The sequence below is a fragment of the Bison bison genome, unplaced genomic scaffold (assembly GCF_000754665.1).
Source record: "Bison bison bison isolate TAMUID 2011002044 unplaced genomic scaffold, Bison_UMD1.0 scf7180017864063, whole genome shotgun sequence".
Taxonomy (NCBI): domain Eukaryota; kingdom Metazoa; phylum Chordata; class Mammalia; order Artiodactyla; family Bovidae; genus Bison; species Bison bison.
The window spans coordinates 788322-809393 of NW_011494635.1; the positions used below are offsets into that span (position 1 = coordinate 788322).

The 21072-nt window shown below is 48.3% G+C and overlaps 1 protein-coding gene across 2 annotated transcripts in view; it reads left to right on the forward strand.

Annotated features, from left to right (window-relative positions):
- The window catches only part of SLC24A3 (solute carrier family 24 (sodium/potassium/calcium exchanger), member 3), a 521225-nt gene that overhangs the window by 465878 nt on the left and 34275 nt on the right, over positions 1-21072 (forward strand). For both annotated transcript variants that reach the window (XM_010836331.1, XM_010836329.1), the window contains exons 7-8: positions 10352-10426; positions 20786-20811. In XM_010836331.1, coding sequence (XP_010834633.1) covers positions 10352-10426; positions 20786-20811 — 101 coding nt within the window. The remainder of the gene's footprint in view (positions 1-10351; positions 10427-20785; positions 20812-21072) is intronic.

Below are 21072 nucleotides of genomic sequence, written 5' to 3' on the forward strand. Positions count from 1 at the left end.
TGTAGCCTCAGTTGACTCATCTGTAAAATGGGATAAGTAAATGATTGGAAAGGAAAAGGCAAGTGAAGTACGGTGTGCAGTATCCGGCTCATAAGAACCAATTTTTAAATGTTGGCTATTCAGGAAGGGGCTGCATCTCAGGCCATGACCTCCCGGGAAACACTTATTCTTGGGTCCCTGAAGGCCCCAGATGTTCAGAGGGGCGTTTTCTTTCCTGAGGGTGAGACAGGGTGCTCCAGGTAAAGCCATTCTGTTCCTGATGCCTCCACGCACAATGTTCCTTTCACCCCAAAATCTTAGCGTCTCCGAGGTTTTTGTGTGGATCCTTAACACACTGCTGAGGGACTGATGCAGGTAAAAATGATCATTCCAGGTGGAGAGTTGAACGTTGGAGGAGCACAGGCCTCTGTTCCCGTACCACACGTGGAGGATGAGGCTGGGAGACTGCGCTCAGGCCTGCAGGCCAGGGGGTGGGCAGAGAAGGAGATGGAGAGGGGGTACAGGTGGAGGGGTGAGACCCTCACAGCCTTCCCTCCCCACGTCTCAACTTTCTTCGAACTAGATAAGCACCACATCCTTACTGTTGTACCTTCCACCCTGCACTTAGATTCCATACCTGAGCCTCTAAACCACTAAGGCACTAAGTACTCCCCCTTTACATGGTCATCCGCAAAGTGAAATTAACACAGATACTTAGATAACCTCTCCCCTCGATTTTGGATAGAAGCTGCCAGCTCTTTGGGGAAGGGGCTTTGTTGGCTGGCAGGTGTGACTGGCTGCCACAGCCTCTGCTTCACTGCTAAATGCAAATCAAGGCTGGGTATATTTTGGTGTTACCGTATTTTAATCCTCAAGATCTTTAATGCAGGGGAAACGATCTGCCAAGCATCCATTAAAGAACATTTCTTGGGTTCAGTCTGCCGTGGCTGCAGGATTGATTCGTGGGCGTCACCTGTTCTCTCTACCATGAGTCACAGAAGTTACTTAAAATACATTGCCTGACAGATCGACTGGGGCCGCATGAGCCACACAGGCTAGCAGCCAGTATTTGTTAGTAAGAAAATGTCACTGCACACCCCCGAGATCAGAATGTGACCTTGCTTCCACACCTAGAGGGGCAAGTGCTTCCTTTCCAACCTGGTGCTCCCACGGGGGGCGGCCACCCACCTTCCCTTTGGAGATGTCACAAGTCAGGTTAGTTCCTGAGATGATGCAAGTCCCATTCCATGTCAAGCAGGGGGTAGATATCTTCGCTTTGAAGTACACTGTACACATTTCCTCTCCTCTGTAACTTGGTGATGCAGAGAAACGTGGCTCCTTCCAGGTGTGAAACAGACCCTTCCAAGTCCATACCCAAGCCTGTGGACTGGAAAGGAGCCGGTCCTCCTGTTTTTCCATCCTCTTTGGCTTCAGCATTTTAATTTTCAGAGAGATCAGAGGGAAATGGGACATCTTCCCCACTGTGCTTCCACTACTGGTTTCTGACAGCATGGAAAGCATCATGTAATGGAAACACTAATGGCTAATAATGCAATTGTGTGCTGTAGCCAGGTTCTTACTTCCAGAAGCTTCAACTCAAATACATGGTCTTGAAGTGAAGTGAAAGTCGCTCAGTCACGTCTGACTCTTGGCAACCCCATGCACTATACAGTTCATGGAATTCTCCAGGCCCGAATACTGGAGTGAGTAGCTTCCCCCTCTTCGTGGAATCTTCCCAACCCAGGGATCAAACCCAGGTCTCCCACGTTGCAGGTGGATTCTTTACCAGCTGAACTACCAGGGAAGCCCATACATGATCTTAACTATCTTATTTCTGAACTCACATGATATGTATTAACTTCGTTTTCCATCAACACTTCTGGAGAAGGCAATGGCAACCCACTCCAGTACTCTTTCCTGGAAGATCCCATGGGCAGAGGAGTCTGGTAGGCTGCCGTCTATGAGGTCGCACAGAGTCGGACACGACTGAAGTGACTTAGCAGCAGCAGCAGCCATCAACCCTTCAAATGCAGAGAAGCCCCACTGCACTTTCGAGACCCCAGTCCCATGATACAGATCAAGAGAGTAAAATGATCATTCAAGCCCAGACATTGTCCTTTTGGGCATCATAATTGATAAAATGAGGAAATACTTGCCTCTGATGTGTACCTGGCTCCTAACCCAAATGATATAAATTTAAAAATAAATAAATTCACTGTGCTTTAGAATTCTTTATACTGTCTTTTCAATAGATCAAGTAGGAAAACTTAGAAGGGAGCGGGAATTTTCTGGCCTGGTTCTACACTGTACAAAAGGGTGGTTTCCCAGCATCTTTTCTAAAAATTATGCTGTTTATTTATTTTTGGCTGTGCTGGGTCGTCACTGCTGCAAGGGCTTTCTCTTAGCTGTGGTGCGCAGGCTTCTCACTGCAGTGGTTTCTGTGGACCTATTTATTCTTTTTCAGAATTTTCTTTTCCCTTGTAGGTTGTTACAAAATATTGACCTTAGTCCCCTGTGCTACACAGTGGGTCCTTGTTGGTTATCTGTTTTATATATTTTAATGTATCTGTTACTCCAAAAATCCTAATTTATCCCTCCCTCCCTTTCCCCTTTGGTTACCCTAAATCTGTTTTTCATGTCTGTGGATCTGGGTCTGCCTAGTAAGTGTTGCATTTTTAGATTCCACATATAAGCATTACCATGTGATACTTCACTCCTAGGTGTATATCTAGAGAAAACTATAATCTAAAAAGGCACGTGCTCCCCTATGTTCACTGCAACACTATTTGCAACAGTCAGGACGTGGACGCAACCTAAGTGTCAACTGGCAGATGAATGGATAAGAAAGGTATGATGTGTATAGACAATGGGTTGTATTTTCGAGCTTACAAAATGTGTGTGTGTGAATGCTTACTCAGATTATTGGATCATTGTGTAAATCCATGGTTAGGGTTAAAGCAGACACTGCAGGTGTCCCCTCCCATGACCCCTCATCCTCACCTTTTGAGTTCCCACTGGCCTGACTTCCCCGTGCCAGGGCCTGCATTCCTCTATCTGTGGGCTCTTCTTGGCCAGGGAATCAACATTCTGGTTGCAGCCCTCAAGCAGTGACTGGTGGAAGTAGGTGGATAAATACCCCAGCTCACTCTCCCCTTGGAGAAGATAGGGAAGAGGCATGTTCTCCAGGGTCCCTCAGAGCACCCCAGCAGATCACGCCCCACCAGGATAGCACCCGCCCCCAGGATAGCGCCCCACCAGGATTTCGCCCCACCAGGATTTCGCCCCAGTCACCTGCTGCTGTGTCTTTATCATTTCATTACCTGCCTCACTTTCCCCAACAGTGTTTCGTAGAATCACTTCCCAAATAAAGTATATGCACTCACATCTTGCCCTGGGCTCTGATTCTGGGTGAATCCAAGAAAACACAGCTGATGACTTGAAATTACCCTAAATGCCCTTCTTTTATAGGTAAACTCATATAGTCCCTAGTGCTGGAGTGACGATGTCTGGCAGTGACCACAGGCCCCACGCCTGTTCCCAGGAGCACAAGCCCGCACAGTCCTTCCTTAAGGTGGCTCCGTCTCCCCGAGAATTCTGATGTATGCGAGAACACTCTGAACTACCAAGGTTTGAAGGCCTAGCAGGCCGCATTTACATCCACCATGAGAGCTCCTGCTAAATGTTCTAAACGACTGGGAAGGTGCTTCTGCATCCTGGGCACTTCGGACCCTTAGAGCGTCCCTGATGGTTGTTTGGTTCGGCCAGTGTGGAGCCATCAGGAGACTGCTGTGTGCCTGCATGGTCCCAGCGTGGCCTCGTCTTATATCTCCAAGAGCAGCTTCTTCACTTGTCATTTGTTTTCCTTACATGAAACTAGAACTCAGAGTGGGTTTCCTTAGGAAAAATGTAAAATTTAAAATATGAATTCACTTTCTGTTCCTGTTTGCAAAGAGTAGTAAGAGGACATTCATAGTATTTTGCAGTTTATTATTGTCTTTTTATATGGCCTGACTCTGACTGTCCATTCTCAGTAGAAAATTTCCAGAAAGCAGGAGCCATTTGTATTTCGGCGACTTCTCCCAGGATTGAAGCATTTTGAACGGGTACTTGAATAATGAACAGACAGTGGTGTCCACCTGTCCCTCACCTGCTGTGGCCCCCAGCATCACTGAATGCCCTCAGACCATGTGAGGGACACCCTAGAACCCCAGCCTTCCTCCAAATCTCATGGCTGTCTTGCTTGAGATAAGAATTGGCTGTGGGATCTGTGTCAGCTCAAAAGCTTGGAACAAGACTCATGTTATGATTTTCAAATCCCTTTTCCATGAAATTTGTGTGAAATAACAACATTTCTCTGAAATGATAGCAGTTTTATGTTTATGTCATGTAACTTATGGTGTTCTGCCTGCTTAAACGGGTTTTTAAAAAGGCAAAGTGTTCATGAGTTGAGGGTATTCATTCTTTTTAAAATGTGTCCACGATGTCAAATCCCATTCTCCATCAAGGAAAAAATATTAAATTGTATTATACATGTCATCTATCCACATGTATGATGTACATGTATCACCATATATATCAATAGATATATATAGATTTGCAATACAAATCCATACACAGAAAATATATAGTCCTATCATAAACAATTAATTTTAACTCCCTAGCAGGAGTCAGAATTCCAAATGATCATTCAGCATTTGAATACAGGAGGAGATGTTTTCCTCTGTTTTAGAAGAGTGGGGTTTTTTTTTTCTTTTCGCCTCATATCACTCTGAAATTAAATGAAATTATAAGAAGGAAACTGAAGCTGCATATTCAATAGAAGAAGTGCAAAATGCACTCCAGAAATAGAAGAGAAATATCAAGATGCAATTCCAGCTGGGAGGGATTCCTAGAGCGAAAGGGGAAGAACAGAGCCTCTGGCTTTAATTTACAGAGGAGTCTGCCAGTGACGACCTCTTACAGTTCTCGCTGTCTGTATTATTGATTAATGAGGTCAAGGGCAGCGTCACTCACTGCTGACTTTCTCTGGGGACCTGTGTTCACTCTGCAGAGTGCTCCAGAAGATGCTGTCTGCCGGCAGATGCCAAAGAGCCTCCCATGTTGACGCAAGGGTGCTGACAGATCCCTCTGTGCCCATGGGTGCATTCGGGGCCTAAGTCAGATGGTTGCTGGCCTCCATCTAGAGATAAAAGCCCCCCCACCAAGAAGCAGAGAGAGTGGCTTGGACCCAAACATCAGTGTATCCATGTCTGTGGAAAAGCTAACACTTCCATCACCAAACAATGAGCTGTGTTGGTGTTAAAAAAAAAAAAAAAGAAGGAAAACAAAAACTACCTAAATGGAATAGTTTCCGAGTTTTCTCCTTCCCTCCTGGGATATGTCCAGAGCACGTCCATATCCCTGTCTGCAGTCTCTGTGGTCACTCCTTCTGCCTTGATTTCTTGCTTGGGCTCTCTTTAAAGCAGTGTATTTTTATATTGAGCTGTGAGTGTGTGAAAGTGTTTTAGTCGCTCGTTCGTGTCCAACTCTTTGCACCCCTATGGACTGTAAGCCCACCAGGCTCCTCTGTCCATGGAATTCTCCAGGCAAGAATACTGGAGTGGGTAGCCATTTCTTCCTCTAGGGGATCTTCCTGACCGTGGATTTAAGCCAGGTATCCCGCACTATGGGCAGATTCTTTACCATCTGAGCCACCTGGGAAGCTGTGATCACTGCTTTTTGGTCTCTCACCAAATGCCCCTGCCAAATGGCTTGAAGTCTTGGAGAAAAGAAGACCTCCATGGGGGATGTCACAGATGGGTGTCTGCTCTCACCCTGCCTCTGTTTACTCACAGTAGCATAGGGTGTGGGGTCAGGACCATGAGATCCAAGCTTTCAGGTTCAGATCCCAGCCCTCATCCCACTGCTAGTTGTACCGTTGTGTTCAAGACTTCAACTTGGCCATGCCCACACTGCCAGCCAGTGAGGGTGGCAGTGCCCACCTTACTGGTTGCTGTAGGACTGAATTAAATAAACCTTCTGGGTCCTCTTGTTTGCAGGAAGTGTCAGATAAGTCTTTTTATTGTGGTGAGGAGTGGTCACAGAAGAGGAAAGTAGGGGACACCAGGTCATGGTCACAGCTTTCACTAGAGATGCTGCAGAATCAAGGATGCTTTAATACCCTCGAGAGTGTGGAGAATTATTCTTCTCTGGTTCAACTCCTTTCTTGTCCTCCAGTTCATTGCTTCTATAGAAAAAAAAACTGGTCTTGCCAAAATAGACTCACAGACATAGAAAACAAACTTGCAGTTACCAAAAGGGAAAGGGGGTAGGGAGGGATAAATTAGGAATTTGAGATTAACATATACACACTGTTTGTATGAAACAGGTAACAAGGACCTACTGTGTAGCACAGGGAACTATATTCAATATCTTGTAATAACCTGTAATGAAAAAGAATCTGAAAAAGAATATATATATATATATATATATATATATATAAAACTGAGTCACTTTACTGTATACCTGAAACATTATAAATCAACTAAATTTCATTTTTTTAATTTAATAAAAAAAATTTTTTAAATTGGTTTTGGTAATTGTAGGCTTTGAATCTAGAACTGAAACATGGAGATGGTCTATACATTAAAAACTATTCTATTTATAAAGAGATACAGTAGATCAGTATCCAGGCAAGTCTGACATTTAGACCTAATGGGATGTGTATTTCTTAGAGCAGTAAATCTAAATGGATAACTTGCATTACACTTTCTCATTTTTATTTTAGTTTTTATTTTCATTAAAGTTATACACACAGAGCTTAAAGAGGCAACCAGTTCCAGGCGGCTTATTATGAAAGACAGCCACCCCCCTGTCCCACCAGGGCCGCCTGCCACCCTTCAGAGGCAACTGCTTTCCACTAGTTTAGTTGTTCCTGATACTCACTCCATGTCTCCAGATCAGATGCTTCTAGAACAGTGACTTGACCTTTCAGTTTCAAGTGTTCTCCAAGGCTTTCCAGTGTGGAGGAGGAGGTCTTTTTCAGCCCTCAGTTCAGTTCAGTTCAGTCGCTCAGTCATGTCCGACTCTTTGCGACCCCATGAATCACAGCACGCCAGGCCTCCCTGTCCATCACCAACTTCCGGAGTTCACTCAAACTCATGTCCATCGAGTCGGTGATGCCATCCAGCCATCTCATCCTCTGTCATCCCCTTCTCCTCCTGCCCCCAATCCCTCCCAGCATGAGTCTTTTCCAATGAGTCAACTCTTCGCATGAGGTGGCCAAAGTATTGGAGTTTCAGCTTTAGCATCATTCCTTCCAAAGAACACCCAGGACTGATTTCCTTTAGGATGGACTGGTTGGATCTCCTTGCAGTCCAAGGGACTCTCAAGAGTCTTCTCCAACACCACAGTTCAAAAGCATTAATTCTTCGGCACTCAGCCCTGCTTACCCCGAATACCCAGCCCTCCATCCTCACCAAACACTTACACCATTAATTTACTTAGACAGCAGTCTACACTGCGTTTATTATGTCTGAGTTTATAGCTCAGCCAATACCAGCAATGATTCGTCTTCCTTTCCTGCACAACTCTGTGTTTTCCCTGTGGTGTATGGTTGTCTCTGTTGCTGTTGTTCACTTGCTTAGGCTGCAGTGCTCTGTCCCCAGCGCTCTCCAGTCTCCTTCCTGTGGGTCCAGAACCGTAAGATATCCCATTGATTTTGTCCTCCTGGCGCCATTTCTGCTGTGTCTTCTGACCAGCTGCAAAATTTCTTTTAGAGTCTCCTCTTACCATCTCTCTAGAATCTTCTTTCACCATCATTCTGGAGATCTTTTCTTATTACAATAGATTTTCATTGTTTGATGTAAGGATTTATTTTGCCAACATTCTATGTAACAAGTGTTTTACTCCCTGATTTTAGTGGAGCAATCTTCTAGTAGCTTTTTGGAAAAGGATACGTAGGAAGTAAATACTTTGAGATAATTGACTTTTATTTTTATTCTCCTCTCACACTTAATGAGCAATTTGGTCAGGTGTAGAATTCCAGGTTGAAATCATTTTCCTTTCTAATTTCAAAGTTACTCCTCCGTTGTCTTCTAGCTTTCAGCTCTCTGGCTGAGAAATAAAATATTATTCTTTGTATATGATCCTGTTTTTCTCTCTCCAGTGACTTCTAGGACTCTTTTATGGTTCCAGTATTCAGAATATTCACAATGATATGCCTTGGTGTGCATCTTTTTGTCTGTTGTGTCAGAAAAATGGAAGTCCTTAACTTCTGAGCACTTTCCTTTAATTATTTATTCAATCATTTCCTCTCCTCTGTTTCTGAAACTTCTCTTCTGTAAATGCCAGGTCTCCTGCCTCAGATAAGGTGGGGGATGTATAGTCACTGGTCTATTTGAAGTGAGGGAAGAAATCTGCGGTTAAATTAAAAAAATTTTTTTTTATTTTATATGGAAGGATAGTTGATTGACACTGTTGTAATAGTATCAGGTGGGATTAAAGTCTTCAGCCGTCTTGCCGCCATCCTGTTTCAGGCCACCTTTACCAGCACTTCTAGAGCTTGGTCCACTGCCAGCTGAAAGACTTTGATTGTTCAGTTGTTCTGCGTTTCAGCTCAAAATTTTGTTGCTCTGATCAATTCTTCTAGTCTCTTTCTCTCCCAGGTTTATCTCTTGTTTAAAAAAAAAACAAAATCCCTTTGCTGTAACCCTGTTATAGTAGAACAAGAAGCAGCAGCGGTGCTGGGATGTTCAGTCCACCTATCTTTAACTAGAAATCCAAGTGATTTTAAAGAAAATTCAGAGTTAATACTTGCCACGTGTTTTAAGTCCATTTGCTTAATTATAATACATTTTGAAATATTCACCACCTTTTATGACCTGATGGAACGTGAACAATCTAGTCCAATTTGTCCTCTTCCTTAGATGGTGAGTGGCGGCCACAGGCTCAAAGAGTAAACAGTCCAGGGAGAGATGATAAAAGGCTGGAGAGGACACTCTGTTCTAAAGAGATTCTCGTGGTGCAAGTCCTTTTCTTGACAAGCCCTTCATCTGAAACTTGGATCTGCAAATACCAAACCAAGCAAGGCAAAATTAGCACAGAAAATACTCAGTGTCCCTACAGTGGTGGAAGAGTGTGTTAACAGAAAGAGGCTGGCCTCGTTATTCATTTTTAGCTCTATTTAAGCCATATCTTTCATGTTATTTGAATCCAGAATACCCTCTCTGGTTTGGCTTTGCCCTGATCTTTCCTTTACAGTTGGACCCCGTCATCCAGGAGGGAAGAGACACCAAAGGTGGCGTCCCTGGAATCCCTTTTCCAGTTGTCTTTGGTCCCTGTTCTTATCGTAGCTCAGAGTGGCACTTGCTGTGTCCTTTTCCGCTTATGAGGCAAGGGCAAAGGCAGCTAGATGAGTCCTGTGGCCATGGGGTGGCTGACGCTTTCCTAGGGAGGTGGGAGAGAGTGAGAATGACAGCCCAGGGAGCACCTCCGATCTGGGACTCTCCCAGGCTCCTTTTGCAGAGAGTCTGCAAAAATGGACCTACTTTGCAAAACAGAGGGAAGATACCAGGTTTCCCTCCATGAAAGACTCTGAAGGACTTACCCAGGGGAGAGGACTCTCCTCCAGAACAGGGTCCCCCGCCCACAATACCCTGCCCGTCCCCTCCCCTCCTGCGGCGCCAGGGGTCTCCTTCGCCTGCAGGAAGTCCACACACAAGAGGCCAAGGCTGCTTAGTCTCCAGCAAAGTGTCCACTGGTCTCAGCAGAGCCACCACCTCTAAGACAGCATTTTCTCCACATCAATAGGCAAATCAATCTTTTAAAAATTCTGATTAAGCCAGAGGTCAAGTGCCAACAAGGCCAGGCATATCACAGAGATGAGAGAAGAGGCTGGGGGCCTTCAGAAGGGTATGCCCAGCTCTGGGCAGAGTGCTGGCAGGAACAGCAAGTCAGTAGGCTCCTCCCCTCTCCTTGGCATCAGGGATACCGAGGCTGGCAGATTCCTGGGAGACTTCGACCTGGTTTTGCAGAACCTTCCTCAGATAGTCCATCTAACCCAGCCTTGCCTCTCCTTTGGGGGCCAGATCGGAGTAACAGCTGGGCAGCCCTCCCCCTTCCCCCGCTCCCTCCCTGTCTTCTCTCCTGGGCATCTCCCTGTAATGAAGTCCTGGCAGGTTCAAACCCATCTTGGCACCTGATTTTCAGGAGACCAGACTACTGTGCCCGAAGACCTTGAGTGAATTCCTTCGACTGGCAGATGGACTGGGCCTCGGGCAGAGAGAGAAGCGCTGAGCTGTGTCTGGGTCGTCACCGGCTGCAACGCCAGAGCCGGGCTGTGTCCCTCGCACGGTCCGTGTCCTGTTTCTCACCTGCCGCCCCTTCCCCCCAGGTCGTGGCTCTCTCCTCCTGGTGCCTGCTGAGGGACTCCATTTACTACACGCTGTCCGTGGTTGCGCTCATCGTGGTAAGTGTGTGCCGGGCACCTCGCCTCTTCTCTCCTGATCACCCTTCTCAGCTCGGGGCAACTTGGGACTCCTCCAGGTGGAACAGGTGCATAGAGGCAGGTGCTCTGGTCACCCAGAACCCAGCCCGATGGTTCCGGTGCTCAGAACAGGAGGTGGCTCTGCTCACCTGGCTCCATGAGCGTCCCTGCTGCTTTCCTGGGATTCTCATGATCCTTTGCTCTCACCTTCCTCACGGGCTCCACTGTAACTCACTGCAGTGTCCCTGGGTATAGTCCTTCCTTCCTCATCCTGCCTGTCCCACACTCCCTGTGGCCATTACCACCTTCATGGGGACACCCCACACTGTGTCCCTAGTGGTGGGTGTCTCTACTGGACACCTTCATGTCCCAGGTCCAAGTGTCTCTACACGTAGAATGATTTCCCCAAGGCTGGACCTCCTCCTGTATTCCAGCCCCCCACTCCCATCCTAGCCATCTAGCCTGGGAAGGATATTAAACAGATCTTCCCCCAGTTCCCACCATATGCATTGCTTCATTGTCCTATGGATTTTCACTTTGTAAAGATCTCTGCAGTGTGCCCCCTGTAGCCCATCTTACTTGAGGCTCTTTTTTATCTCTGGCCCGAACTGACAGAGCTCATTGCAGAGTAACGTAACAAGTAGCATCACTGCCAACCACCCCCTACCTACCACTTCCATCAGTCCTCGGAGCTATGCAAATGCTGTCTCTACAAAGGACACCTGCAAATGCCAGTCCTTTGTTTAAATGAGCAGTGGCTCCAGGTCTCCTGTGGGGACAAACCCAGGCTGAGCCATCCAGGAATAGAAGGGCGGCAAAGCAGAAAGAACGCTGACGAGGGTGGGAGCTCTGACTCCTGGTCCTTCTCTCACTCGCTCTCATGACCTTAGAGGAATCAGTCTCTTCAGGTCTTAGTTTTCACACCTACTGGACAGGAATAGATCCGCTCGAGGATTTACTTACCCGTTTACGAAGCATTTACCTGCATAGTATTTCATTGTAAATCTCTATGCAAATAAGGGCTTCCCTGGTGGCTCAGATGGTAAAAAAGCTGCCTGCAATGCAGGAGACCGGGGTTCAATCCTTGGGTTGGGAAGATCCCCTGGACAAGGGAATGGCAACCCATCCAGTGTTCTTGCCTGGAGAATTCCATGGACCGAGGAGACTGGTGGGCTACAGTCCGTGGGGTCACAGAGTTGGACACGACTAGTGACCAACACATACACACATGCAAATAAGTCAAAAGTGACATTTAATACAAGACTTTGCCCAAGGAATCAGGTGGGTACTTCAGTCAATAGCAAACCTACAGCAAAGATCTTGGGTTTACAGCCACAGCCCCCACACTCCAAGGGTGACAGAGGCTCAGGAGAGTGGAGAGCAGCCCCAAGGAGGAGCAGGGCTCAGACGCCCACACTGGGATGAACACTCACTCCGCTGTATAATTCCCAGTCAGCAGACTTGAGGACACCCATGAGCTCTGTGTTCTTGTACCTGTGGAAAAGGCTCAATCACCCCAGATCTAGAGGCCTCCGTTCACCCAGCCCAGACTGCTGAAACATGCTTTGCAGGAGCTCTGTCCTGCAATGTCCCACCTGGTATAGATCACATGCGCTCAGCTCTTCTGCTGTCAAGGTATTTTAGGATGATTTGTGAAAGTCATATTTTTCAAGAGATGTATTGTGGGGGGTGGTAATGAAAGTAGTTCTCTACTTTGTTGAATTCTAGAGAGATGCCCACCCATCCCCACTACAGACAAGGAAATGAGACAGAACAGCGAAGTCCAAGACCCACCCCCACCCCAGGAGCGAGGGCTCCGTGATGTCTGCGCCTGTCAGTAGACTCGCGGATATCAGCTTCACTCCATTTTCACATAGACGCCTCCTAGAACTGTGTGTGAAATAATCTGTCTTCTGTTAAGTGTATCTGGACGTGTTTGAGACAGAACAAATATATCGTTGCTAATGACTTGTGAAGAAGTGAGGCAATTTTGCTTCCTTAGGCTGCGGGTGATGCTCACGCGAGCACGGTCTTTGAGCAAAGCAGTCACCTGCTGTGGATGAATCAGAGCTGAGCCAGCTGGGCATGGGGCCCTGGCGGCTCTGTGTTCCCTCCAGTGGCGAAAGTCAACAGCAAGTGACTCTGTGCTGTGACCTAGAGACTGGACTGGGTATTTACTGAGCCAACATCAAGCCTAGATTACTATGATCTTAAGAAAAATTACCTTTCTCCACTGTTAGGAAGTATGGAAAAGAGAACATCTGAATAATGGGGGTTTGGTCCTGGTTCTTTTGACTTTAATGGTGTTCCTCCAAATTCAGCAGCACTGACATGCCCTGCGTGCCTCCCAGAAACATGCAACCCAGAGGTTTTTAATCCGGAAGGGCCTGGGGTTGGACCCAGGAAACTTCAGTTCAACCAGGATCTTCCGTCATGATTCTGATGCCAGCAGCCCCCGCAGCACTTGCAGAAACTCAGTCTCAAAGACAGTCGGGTACTATTTCCTCAGACGCTCACCTGCTGCGGGGCAAGTGTGATCTCCAAGACACTTGGAGAGCCGCAAAAGGGAGGCGGCGTGGCAGCTTGGTGGTCTGGATTTCTGACAGCTGTTTGTTGTTGGAGACCTTTTCACATGAGACTTTCAAACAGCATGAGGAGCAAAACAATCTAATACCTGAAGAGCAGTACTTAGCAAAGGAGGTTTCTCGGTGTCCCCAGACCCCTTCCATGCACCAGCCCCAGGCTTCTGCTCCACACGCTGTATCTTTCTGTCAAGGTTTCCTAGTCTCCTCCTTCTGTGTTTCCCCTAGTGTCATGGTAACATCGTCACTTTTGCAGGGGGGCGGAGGTGGTTCCTTGCATAACACAAAGCTTTTCCATTGGACCCTGCAGTGGGCACTGAAAAGTCCTGTACTTAGAAGCTCTCTTCCTACCCAGAAAGAATTACCAACCAGCCAAATAATTAAGCTCTTTGGGTTTGTTCTTTTTACTCTCTCCCCTTTTTACGGTTCTGAAATGTTCAGAAGATGGGCCTCCGAGGTGCCACAACGAAGAGCTCATTCACCTGGAGGGCCAAGTCCCAATGAAGAGGGACCAGATGCTGCTTCTAAATACACTTGCTCAGGCAGAGCAGCCCTGAGGACGATCCGTAAGGGCTGGGGATCTGAAGCACTGGGAAAGTCAACTTCTCTGACAGACTTGGGGCCCTTGGGCCTGGGAGAGCTGATAGGGTGCTCCTACCTGGACTGCTTGACAGCTGGCCTGGAGGCTGATGCAGAGGCCGGGCCCAAAAGCGCAAACACAGCAGGGATGTTCTGAAGCCAGCAGAGCTTCACACAGTTAGCTTAGAGACAAGGGGCTCCGTTCGGTGTCTGGGAGGCACCTACCCTTTGCTCTCTGCTGTTTTCTAGTTTGTTTCTATGTTGCTGATGTTCAAGCCCGCCTCCTCTGAAGCATATAGTGTGAGCCCCTCAGTGCCCTTCTCCTGCCTCGTCAGGTGCCCACTTTAGTCCTGGGGACACTCTACAGGGACGCATCGGCCCTGGAGAAGCCAGAAGTGGCCCAGGAGGCTCGCCCCATGACTTGGGTCTCTCTCTGCAAGAGAGATGTCACCGTTTAGGTCCTGAGAGAGTCCCAGATGCTGTCCCATGCCTGATGACACGCCCATCTGAAGGATAGTCCACAGGCCCTCACAGGCCCTCTGGCTGCCTCTCTCTCACACCAAGGACCCACCCCCAACTGACTGTGAGAGTTCTGGCCTCCTTGTCTGCTTTCTCCAAATTCCAGCAGGCCAGATAGTTTCCTTTATTGAAATGTTACTGTAATTTACATAATCATGTAATTTACATAAATGCAAATGATTCATTTCATCATCAATCTAACAGCTGCCCTAAAAGGAATGCTTTATTTTTACCCTTCATCTCTGCTTCAAGATCAGGGATTTTGAGCATCAGGAGAAGGGAAGCTTGGCTAGGGTGGAGGTAGCCAGGGACCCCATGAGACAGGCTCCAGATAACTTATCGGGGTTCCCAAATCCAGCCTGGGGGGTGCTTCCCTCCTGGAGAAGGGCCAAATGGGCCTTGGCAGTTGGGGGGCCCCAGGGGCAATCTAAGTGCTGGCACAGCAGAAAGAGCTTATCTGAGGTAACGCTCCCCCCCACTCAATGCAGCCCCCAACTCTGAAGGCAATTCCATGGGGACAAAGAGAGACAGGTGAGCTGACCCAACCACCAAAGACAGCCTGGAGGGCACTGTCCCATATGGTAGCCACCGGGCAGGTGAGCCTTTGGGGTCTTTTTTTTTCATTTTTATTTTATACTGGGGTGTAGTTGATTCACAACGTTGTGTCAGTTTCAGGTGGACAGCAAAGTGATACAGTTATACATAGACATGTATCTATTCTTTTTCAAATGCTTTTCCCATTGAGCCATTGAGCTTTGGAAAGCCAGCTAGCGAGACCATGGAACCGAACCTTATTTCATTAATTTCAGTGCATGCGGCCACATGTGACTAGTGCCTATCATCTGGATAGCGTGGATGTGGAGAGCAAACCCTTCCATGGGAAGTGTACCCACCTCCTCACCCTTTTAACAAGCACAGGCTCCATACTTCACAGGACTGAGTACAGCACTGGGCCTGACGATGAAGGTTCTCGAGCTGCTGTGATAGGAGTCCCATTTTACAGATGATAACACCGAGGCTCTAGAAATCCAAGGATTTCCCTGAGGTGAGGTAGCTGCCCCCCACTCAGGTCTCCCAGAGCAAGAAAAGAAGATGCACAACTATATGAGCCCAGCAAAGAATTCAGGTTTTTCATCCAACAAAACCGGCCTCATGCAGTCTGATTTTACTGCACCTAACATGCATCTACCTCTACAGAAGCGCCCGAAACACCTCTTTACCCGGAGACTGAACATCAGCCTCCCTCTCCTGGGAGTCTTTCATTAAGATGACTCATCTTCCGTAATCCAGAAGCCATCTCTCCCCCTTCTGTGAGAGGAGGGACACTGGGCACCCACAGGGATGGCTGTCCTCTGGGCCCTGGCCTCCGTGACCTGTCCCCACCGGGCCCCTTCCTCTCACTCCAGCCTGGAGACCCTGAGGTCCTCATGCCCACGGTTCCATTTCAGGGCCTGGCAAAGCGGGAATGACTGTGGCGGCCAGAAGATTCTCACAGGGAAGGATGTGGAGAACGTCCCATTTCCTCAAACAAACCAAAGGGCCCCCTGTTGCCCTAATCCCTGCCCAGGCTCTGCTCCAGCCCTGCCTTTACACCCGCCATCCTTGCCACCCTCCCTTAGCCCCGCACCGTCAGGTCAGCCCGCTGGAGATCCTCATGTGGGAATTCCTGTTTACCCTTCAAGTGGAAACCATATCCATGCCTCACGGCTGTTTTCCAGTGTTTCCCATCTGACTCCTCTTAGAGGGAATCGCCACGGCCTCAGCTAAGCCACCCACCCACACCCGCGGCCCCAGAGCCTGGGAAGGCAGGCCTCCAAGACGGCACATCTCCTGAGGGCACCTGTAGCCGAGGAAGGAGAATCTGCAGGGAGCAGTTTCCCTTCCCAGCGGGGAGGATGTTCAAGGTTTCAGGCTCTTCAAAGAGAATGATGGTGTTGATTTTCTCCTTTTACTTTCACTGCTTAAAATTCTGATGGTGCCAGTGATTATGATTCTAGCTACAAGGTCTCAGCTTCAGCAAGGCAGCCACCCGGCCGTGGTTACCGCCTACAACCAGCCAACCCGAGGCCACCGAACAGTGCGGGGCCAGCCCAGCCTCTCTGGCTCACTGGCCTGTAACCCCTGGCAGTCCATTCCCTGGTGTCCCATCTCGAGTATCTGGGATGCTCTGTCATCCAGGGAGTCGCATGTCTGATGGAAGCCTGTCTCTGGGAAGAATTCTAGACCACATGCCAACACTGAAAAGCTGGTTTCCATGGTAGCCCATCTATTTCCCAGAGGCCTGGAGGAAAAGTGTTTTTTTCATATTCACTCCTGTGAATTCCCGTTTAGCTGGTCCCTGGAACACCTGGAAAGCCTAAGGTGAAGCCTGAGGTCAATCTGGAGGAACCACATGTGGATCAAAGGGCAGGACCAGCTGTGCAGCAAATTTGGGGCGACATGTGTTACAGGGGATATCGCGGGCCTGGTTTCAGCCAACCAGCAGAGAACAGAAAGCTACTTCCCCAAATAGTTGCTGTTCAGTCGCTAAGTCATGTCAGATTCTATGTGATCCCATGGACTGCAGCACAGCAGCCTGTCTTTCACTATCTCCTGGAGCTTGCTCAAATTCATGTCCATTGAGTCAGTGTTGCTGTCTAACCATCTCATCTCTACTCCCTTCTCCTTTGGCTTTCAATCTTCTCCAACATCAGGGTCTTTTCCAATGAGTTGGCTCTTCACATCAGGTGAACTAAGTATTGGAGCTTCAACTTCAGCCTCAGTCCTTCCAATGAATATTCAGTTGATTTCCTTTAGAATTGACTGGTTTGATCTCCATGCAGTCCAAGGGACTCTCAAGAGTCTTCCTCAGCACCACAATTTGAAAGCTTCAGTTCTTCAGCGCTCAGCGTCCCTTACTGTCCAACTCTCACATCCCTACGTGATTACTAGCAAAACTATAGCTTTGACCATACGGACCTTTGTCAGCAAAGTGATGCCTCTGCTTTTCAATACGCTGTCTAGGTTGGTCACAGCTTTTCTTCCAAGGAGTAAGTCTTTTAATACCATGGCTGCAAGTCACCGTTGGCAGTGATTTTGGAGCCCAGGAAAATAAATTGTCACTGCTTCCTGAAGGCTCCGCTGCAACATCCAGGAAAAAAAGGGCAGGTCAGCTCGAGGTCAGCTCCATCCGCACCCTAGTAGGGCCAGTGATCGCATGTGAGTGTAAATACGGGACCCGCCCGTCAGCATCCCAGAGCCCCAGAAAGGAGCTGCCTCCCGAACGTGACCCTGCCCCGTGACCGAGGTGGGCTGGTCACAGGCGCCCGCGGGAGGCTGTCTGTCCAGAGGCGTTTGCTCTCTGCCCAGAAGATGTCCTGGAGCCCAGAAGGGGAATGGTCCTCCTTCATCACATCCTCCCCTCTAGGGCCGCGGGGCCAGGCGCGGGGCTGGACCGTGAGCGCCACCTAGTGGGAGCCGGCTGGAACTGGGGGCGCGTTTCTCATTTCAGGAGAGGAGAGTGAATGCAGGTTTTCTTCTTCCCTGGTCTCCCCGCCTGCGGGGGTGGGGGAAGTCGTTTTGTCTTCTTTTACTCACAGAGGACATGAAAATACAGAGGGATATGCAACACTTGTCTTAGAAGAATTAAATGAAATAAAATCTCTAAGGAATAAGAAATCCACTCCATCCAGCCATCAGCAGCACCCAGTGAGAAACACTGTCCTTGGCATCGGAAGTTTTGAGACAGCCTGGCTCCATGCTCCCTCCGGATGCCCTGGAGATGTGCTGCCTGGAAGGACCTTTTCGGGGAACAGGGCAGATGTCCTGTGTGGGCGACCATCAGTCAACTCGCCTCCTCCAGGCGCCGCCAGACTCCGCAGGCAGGTCTTCCTCTCCACAAACAAGCCTCTTTCCATTCAGATGCTCTCCAAGTCCTGATTGCTAGCTCCTTATAGCCATTGTATTGTTCTTTTTGGAGGCCCCTGGTGTTTCCACCCAGTCGTTTTGAGGAAGGGAGATCAAACCCAGACCGTGTTCTCAAGTGGGCCACAGGGTGGCTTAGTCCTTGGGGCTTTTAGGGTCAGGGAGCAGCACCATTGCCTCTGTTGTCTGGAAATTTCTGCTTCTCTCTCCCTCCACACCATTTGCCTCCAATGGTGGGGCGCCCCACTATTTCTCTGACATTGTGTTCCCTGTAAATTCTGCTCTCACTTTGGAATCCTTTGCACAGTTAAGCCCATTCTGGGTTTTTTTCACTGCTATGATCATTAAGATAATAGCTAAAAATATACAGAGCCCTACCCCCATCTGTCATATGTCACGAAATAAGGCTTCCTTAGAGCTGCTTTCATATTGTGGAGTGTCAGCTGCCCTCCCCAGAGACACACATGAAATTGGTCATCTAATCAACTCTTCACCAGTATCTTGTGCTCTCTTAAGTAGCTACAAATTGATTGCTCTATCCTGTTGCCCAAGAGTGATATTGAATTAACTTCAATTAATAGAAAACATTTTCCAACTTCAGTCATTGGTTCCGGTCCATGATTCCTTGGATTTTTTTTAAAGCTAATGATTACCTAAAAGTGACTGGAATGGATTCTGTACCATCCAACCTGGGTCATAGGGCAGTTTCCTTGACTTCTTTTTTCCCATCCTGGTTTGACATCTTCATCCGAACGCCAGCCTGTTGGATGCAATAACCACAGATGACAGAAGGACAAAACCTGATGGAATCAATGTCTTTTTCGGTGTCTTGTTGGGAACAGTGAGTTACCCAGAAAGGTGGACACTTTCTCCTCATCCTTCTCTCTACGCCTTCGGGGTGACTGGAGGGAGGTCCTCTCGTGAGCCTTTGAGCTGCACCTGCTGGGCTTTGAGGTTATCTGTGTCTCTCACAACTGGTGGTGGTTATCATCGCCAGCGACTGCGTGATGCCAGTTGTTAGCCAAGTTAACCATCTCAGTGCCATGATCACCCTCTATACTGGATGCTTCTGCCTCGGAGACTCCAGTGGGCCCCGGCCCGACGGAAAGTCACTCAGAGATGCTTGAGCCCAAATCAGTCATGTCCTGAGTGTAGGCAAAGAAAGAGCTTCCTGCTGGAATGAAATGGAGGGTACTCATTTGGTTTCAACACCATGCCATCTGGGCAAATAGGGTGCCATGGAAGGAACAGAAAATTAGAGCCAGGGCTGGGTTTTAGGACCAACTCTCCAGCTAAGTGAGCAATCTCAGTGAAACAATGCATGTTCTCCATAGCCCCATTCCCTGTGTAAATCAATGAGCCAAGATCATACCACTTTTCCCCCCAAAATAAGAAGTGATTTTAGATGCTATTACTATATGGATCAGGGCTTAAATAAATTCAGTCCTGTTGTGTATTTCTTTTGCATCCTAACTGATGAAGGAGGTTTTCTGTGTGGCCTTGTGTGTTCTCCACTGCATGTGACCCTGATAAGCTCCCTTCACATACGGCAGGCCCGTGGCCCAGGGCGTGGGCAGCTAACAGCGTCCAGCCAGGATCTTCACAGTCGTTACTGCATGAATTTTTATTCTGTCTCTACACATGGTGCAGAGAAGGCAATAGCACCCACTCCAGTACTCTTGGCTGGAAAATCCCATGGACGGAGGGGCCTGGTGGGATGCACTCCATGGGGTCACTAGGAGTCAGACACGACTGAGCAACTTCACTTTCACTTTTCACTTTCATGCATTGAGAAGGAAATGGCAACCCACTCCACTGTTCTTGCCTGGAGAATCCCAGGGACGGGTGAGCCTGGTGGGCAGCCATCTATGGGGTCACACAGAGTCGGACATGACTGAAGCGATTTAGCAGCAGCACCTACACAGGGTGTTGATTTTCCACTTCCAGTTGTGATGCAAAATTTTCTTTGAAAATAAGTTCTTTTGAGGAAATGAAAGAGTAGGTTGACTGATTGGAAAATACTGAGTCCCTAGACACCCACTGCTACTGCTACTGCTGCTAAGTCGCTTCAGTCGTGTCCGACTCTGTGCAACCCCATAGACGGCAGCCCACCAGGCTCCCCCGTCCCTGGGATTCTCCAGGCAAGAACACTGGAGTGGGTCGCCATTTCCTCCTCCAATGCATTAAAGTGAAAAGTGAAAGTGAAGTCACTCAGTCGTGTCCGACTTGTAGCGACCCCATGGACTGCAGCCCACCAGGCTCCTCCGTCCATGGGATTTTCCAGGCCAGAGTACTGGAGTGGGGTGCCATTGCCTTCTCCGCTAGACACCCAAGTGCTTACATAGGAGCTTGAAGGTGCTGTACAAGGCACAGAGACATGCAAACAGCTTCCAGGTGGCCCACAAATGGCTACTGTTTGGACACCCCCACCAAGCTCTGCGTTGCCTTCCAGATCCAAAATTCTACAAATAACAAGCTTGGGCTTCCCTCTTACTCCACCCTCGGACAGAAAATGGGCTGATGCTCTGTTCTCCGAACCAGGCCCACCCCAGTCTGCCAGCAGACCTCCCTCCACTGACACTGACCAGAGACTCAACCAGCACAGAGGGGAGTGCCCACAGATGCTTCAGACTCCAAACCAGCCCCAGCCCTGGTTCCCACCAACCAGCCACGAGGGCAAATAAAGTGCAGTGATAAGGCATGTGTGTGCATGTATGTGTGTGTCTAATCTTCTCTTTTTTTATCTTCTTTTTCACAGTTCATTTATGATGAACAAGTTTCCTGGTAAGTACCTGTCTTCCCCTTCCAAGTTCCCCTTGCTGTGTTTCAGAGATAGTACCTTAAAAACCAGAATCAGAGTTTAGGAAAGAAAGGGAAATGTCAGGGCAGGTTGGAATGGCTAGCACTTCTTGGGAACCCTGTGTCCATCTCAACAAACAAACCAGCTTTAACGGAACAGAGGCCGTTTCCCTTGGGCTGGGCTAGTGCACTTCCTTTGGAGACAGATCTTTCATCCAGATTAGACGGTGTGATTTAACTGTCCTT